At 31.1% G+C, this 4,147-nt stretch overlaps 1 protein-coding gene across 1 annotated transcript; it reads right to left on the reverse strand.

Annotated features, from left to right (window-relative positions):
- Positions 1-164: 164 nt before the first annotated feature.
- LOC145121231 (glucan endo-1,3-beta-glucosidase 14-like) lies at positions 165-2,861 on the reverse strand. The gene is made up of 4 exons (XM_079057016.1): positions 2,710-2,861; positions 1,131-2,161; positions 929-1,053; positions 165-362 (listed from the first exon to the last, which is right to left on the reverse strand). The coding sequence occupies exons 1-3, from the start codon at positions 2,750-2,752 to the stop codon at positions 997-999; spliced, it is 1,131 nt and encodes a 376-aa protein (XP_078913142.1). The 5' UTR covers positions 2,753-2,861; the 3' UTR covers positions 165-362; positions 929-996.
- Positions 2,862-4,147: the final 1,286 nt, after the last annotated feature.

Raw genomic sequence — 4,147 nt, forward strand, 5'->3', positions numbered from 1 at the left:
ATATACCGGCCTTAATTAAATATATAAATATATTATTACAATGTTTATAATAACTTTTCATTCATATTTCTCATGAAATAATTACAATGGAATGTGCAAAATATGGTCCTAATGACTAATGAGCACAAATATTTGGAAAAAGAAAAAGAGAGAAGGAATTCCTATTTCCTTAAAAATGTAAATTTTATTGTTAATAAATATTTTTGATAAATTTCCTATGTATTTTACAGAAATTGCTAAATACATTTTGGTAAATTACTATTTTGTAACATCGACCACTAAAGCATTGGCATTGTGGATCTTGGTCGTCTTCGGTGTTAGATGATGACATAAGTGATAAATTTATCCAATCATAGCTTCTCCTGCAAAATACAATGCCAATATCGTTAGATGATTATTACGCTTTTATTATTAATTTATTTCTATTACTATTAAATAAAAAAGAACGTAATAAGCAGCCTATTTCAAAATTGGACTTTTTTATAGTTGAAGACAATAAGAATTTAGATTCTAAAAATGCATGATTGCAATTGGGGATATTTCACTTGTTTTTAAGAATTTATTGTGTTTGTTCATAATTCATATGATTGAAAACTATTTAAGATCGCCTAAAACTTTGAATACAATATTTGTTGGTTTTAAGAATAAAATATGTATCAACACTTGGGGTTGGTGTCATAAAAAAATGTACTCGTTTGACTCAATGTCAAACCAATATTTCACAGAAAATTTGCAAGATACTGGTTCAACTCAAACGAGTATCTTGCAGAGAATTTGTAAGGTACCTGTTTAAATCGAAGAAAAAAACCACTAACCTATTTTAAAGTTTTAACTATATGGTAAATTATGAACTAAATAATTATTAAAAAGAAACCAGTGAAATGACAAATATGCCCTCAAGATCAAAAATATTTGTTTTAAACATTACCTTTATATGACAACCCTTTTGATGGAATTTTCACCTTTCTATGTAAAGTTAGTGAAACCATCCATCTTTCAACCAAATACTACCAATCCAACGTGCAAAACAACCAACCTAAAGACACAAAACCCCTGCAAAAAACACAAAATCCAATCAAAACCAATCCAAAAACCCGAAAACCACAAGGGCAAAACCGTCATTTCCTTACATTTTCCCCCGAAGACGAATAATCCATACGCGGAAGATACCCTTGAACACCAAGATTATAAACCGGACTACCATCCGGATAATACAATCCATAGTTCCTCTCAGAAGTTGGACCGGGTTTCATATTCTCATTGAAAAGGGCAAAAACGTAAATATCAATCTTTTGTGAAGGGTGGGCAGGTGTCCCTTGTCCCTCTTGCATTCTTTGCAACAAATTTCTATTATAAATTCCCGCATTTCCAACTGTTGCCCCTGGTTCATCATCATCACCTCTTGAAGGCCACCCAGTTTCAGAAATCCTTACTTGAACATCACTATGACCCAATGATTTCATCCCCGCATAAACCGCATCGATTTGAGCATACAACATGTTATCATATTTCAAATTCGTATTCGGATCTACAGTTCCAGAATTCGGCTCAAAAAGCAAGTATTCAATCGGAACGTTTTTCGGGTCGTTTTTGTAAGCGAAGTAAGGATACGCATTGATCAAAAATGGCGAGTTACTCTGTGCATGGAAGCTTAAAATCGGTTGAATGTATTGGACATATTCATCGCGAAATGCGCCATTTGAAGGGGGGAATGATGTTTTCAAGATTTGGAGAGAATGAGCTGTGGTGACGTAGACTTGAGAGCTTAGACCTAAGTTGACTAAAGCTTGATACATGGCTTTCATGGCGGGGAGAAGATAGAATGGTAATTGAGGATCTGAGCCTCCTAAGACTTCGTTTCCGACTGTGATACATGTGATTTTGGTTTGTGAAATGTAGGGTTGTACCTTTTGTTGAATCCAGATTTGGGCTTGTTGTGGATCTTGCATTTTTTGAAGATACTCGTTGCCTAAACCTATGATGAATTCGATGTTTGTGTTCGCGAATGCTGTTAGAACATTTGGGTCAGCATCGTATAGTTTTACTCTGCTGATGTTTAAAGATCCGAGGAGGATGGAGACTCGTGAAGGAGATGGGAGATTGTTCGCGATTTGTCCGTAATTGATTCCGACTCCGAGACTGAAAGTTCCGATGAATGATTCTGGGAGAAAAAAATTGAAGAAAGATCGATTATTTTTCATGAATTCAAACAGTTTGGAGTTCGATTATATTATAATGAAGCTAGATTCAAAAACCCTTTTGGAAAGTTGATAATTTTCCAGAAAAATGTCATTTAATTCATCGAATCTAAGGAAAAACGAAGGTTTTTACATGAACTTGTGCTTCAATGCTATGAATATTCATTGAAAGTGACAGAAGTGATTGTAATGGAATCAGATTCAAAACCCTTTTTGGAAAGATTGTTGATTGAGTGATTTCTAAAAAAACTATAAACCTTTTTGCATTCGAATTTAAGGTTTTTTGTTCAAATGTTATGAATATGCATCAAGGTGACAGAAAAATCAAAGAAAAGACGAATCTTGATGTTTGAATCTGATTCTGAAAAACATAAGTTGAAGATTTATGAACACCCAACTGAAAAAATTACAAATTTTACAAGAGATAATGCAATAAGTTTCTGATTTATGTAAAAAAAAAAAGTTCAGAAGTTTTAAAGAAATGTTGTGGAGAAAAAGGAAGAGGGATTACTTGAGAAAATGAGGAGAAGAAGTGTACAGAGTATAGCGGTCATTGGAAATGAGATTTGCAGCTTCCGCCGCTCTCAGCCGTGCTCCTCCGTCTGATGAAGTGTCTCCGGCGAAAATTGGAGGTGTAATAGGCGATTCGAATTCAATGGGGACGGTTTTATATACGCGATATACACAGTCACGCTTTGAAATTACAGCTAAATTCCTTAATGAGCTCGTGATGTGATTGCTGTGAAATTTTAATTACGTTTAATACTTCAATTAAATTAAAGAATATTAACAAAAATAACTACTATTAATGAACGATCTTAATTAATAAACATATCAAATTTATTTTGTTTTAGGAAATTTGACTATTTGGGCTAAATTAGACAAAATTTATGAAATATTAAAAATATTTTTTTTCTGAAAATATATTTTGAACTTACATTGAAATATTAAAAACATATCAATATTTTTTTCCAGCAATGTATTTTAAACTTACATTGAAATATATTTTGAACTTACATTGAAATTTACAAAATTTATGAAATATTAAAAATATATCAATATTTTTTTCAGCAATGTGATTGGTTCCTTTTTATTCTCTCATTCTGATTGGTCCATTTTATTTATTAAAAAAAATAAAAAAAATACACAAGTGTGACACCACTCCTTGGGTGTGGTATGAAACCACACTTTTGTGGTAATGGGTGAGGTGACGCCTACGTGTCATTGCGGTTTCACGCGACACCACTCCCTCCGGCCTTATAGGTAATAAGTTCAATGACTAAAAGTAGACGATTTTGGAAAGTTTAGTGTTAAAATTGAGACAAAAATAAATTGAGGCTAGAAATAAACAATTTAAAAACGTTTATCTTTTAAAATTAAACAAAAATAAGTTTATTAAATAAAAATAAAGAAATTAAATAGTTTTTTGGTTATTTTCTTTGTGTAAATTAGTTAATTGCATTTGAAAACATTTATTTTATATCTAGATATACACCTCAAAATATAATATTTTTTAAGTATTTAGTTATTATCGAAAAAGAATATTCCTTTCCGTTGTAACTTTTATTTTGGGAAAATTATATAGAAAATTACAAATTTAACTTTTAGTATGATGTATGAAATTTTATTGTTTTTGTCGTGCAACTTCTCTTTGTTGATACTTTTGATATTTTCTTTTAGTTATTTTGTTTTTTAGTTTACAAAATTTTCAAACCACGTTTGTGGTTTCTAATATCCAACGAAACCATTGGGAAGTTACCAAACATATATGTCGCTTATTTATGCACACACAAATTAAAAGACAAAATTATGATTTTTTTTTCAATTATTGCAATATCTAAAATTTTCAAGATTTTTGTAATATAAATTTAAACTTTACAGACGTGTTTGACACGAAAAGTTTGGAAGCCTATAGTTTTTAGCATTTTACAAAACGTTCCATTTTGAAC

Source organism: Lactuca virosa, chromosome 6, assembly GCF_052849685.1.
Source record: "Lactuca virosa cultivar CGN04683 chromosome 6, Lactuca_virosa_CGN04683_v6, whole genome shotgun sequence".
Lineage (NCBI taxonomy): Eukaryota > Viridiplantae > Streptophyta > Magnoliopsida > Asterales > Asteraceae > Lactuca > Lactuca virosa.

Bases quoted from the DNA above. Each gene is read 5' to 3' on its own strand.
- LOC145121231 (XM_079057016.1), bottom strand. From the start codon at position 2,752: ATGACCGCTATACTCTGTACACTTCTTCTCCTCATTTTCTCAA. The intron at 2,162-2,709 runs GTAATCCCTCTT...TTTTTCTCCCAG, and splicing joins TCTTCTCCTCATTTTCTCAA to AATCATTCATCGGAACTTTC. The intron at 1,054-1,130 runs GTAAGGAAATGA...TGTTTTTTGCAG, and splicing joins ATTCGTCTTCGGGGGAAAAT to GGGTTTTGTGTCTTTAGGTT.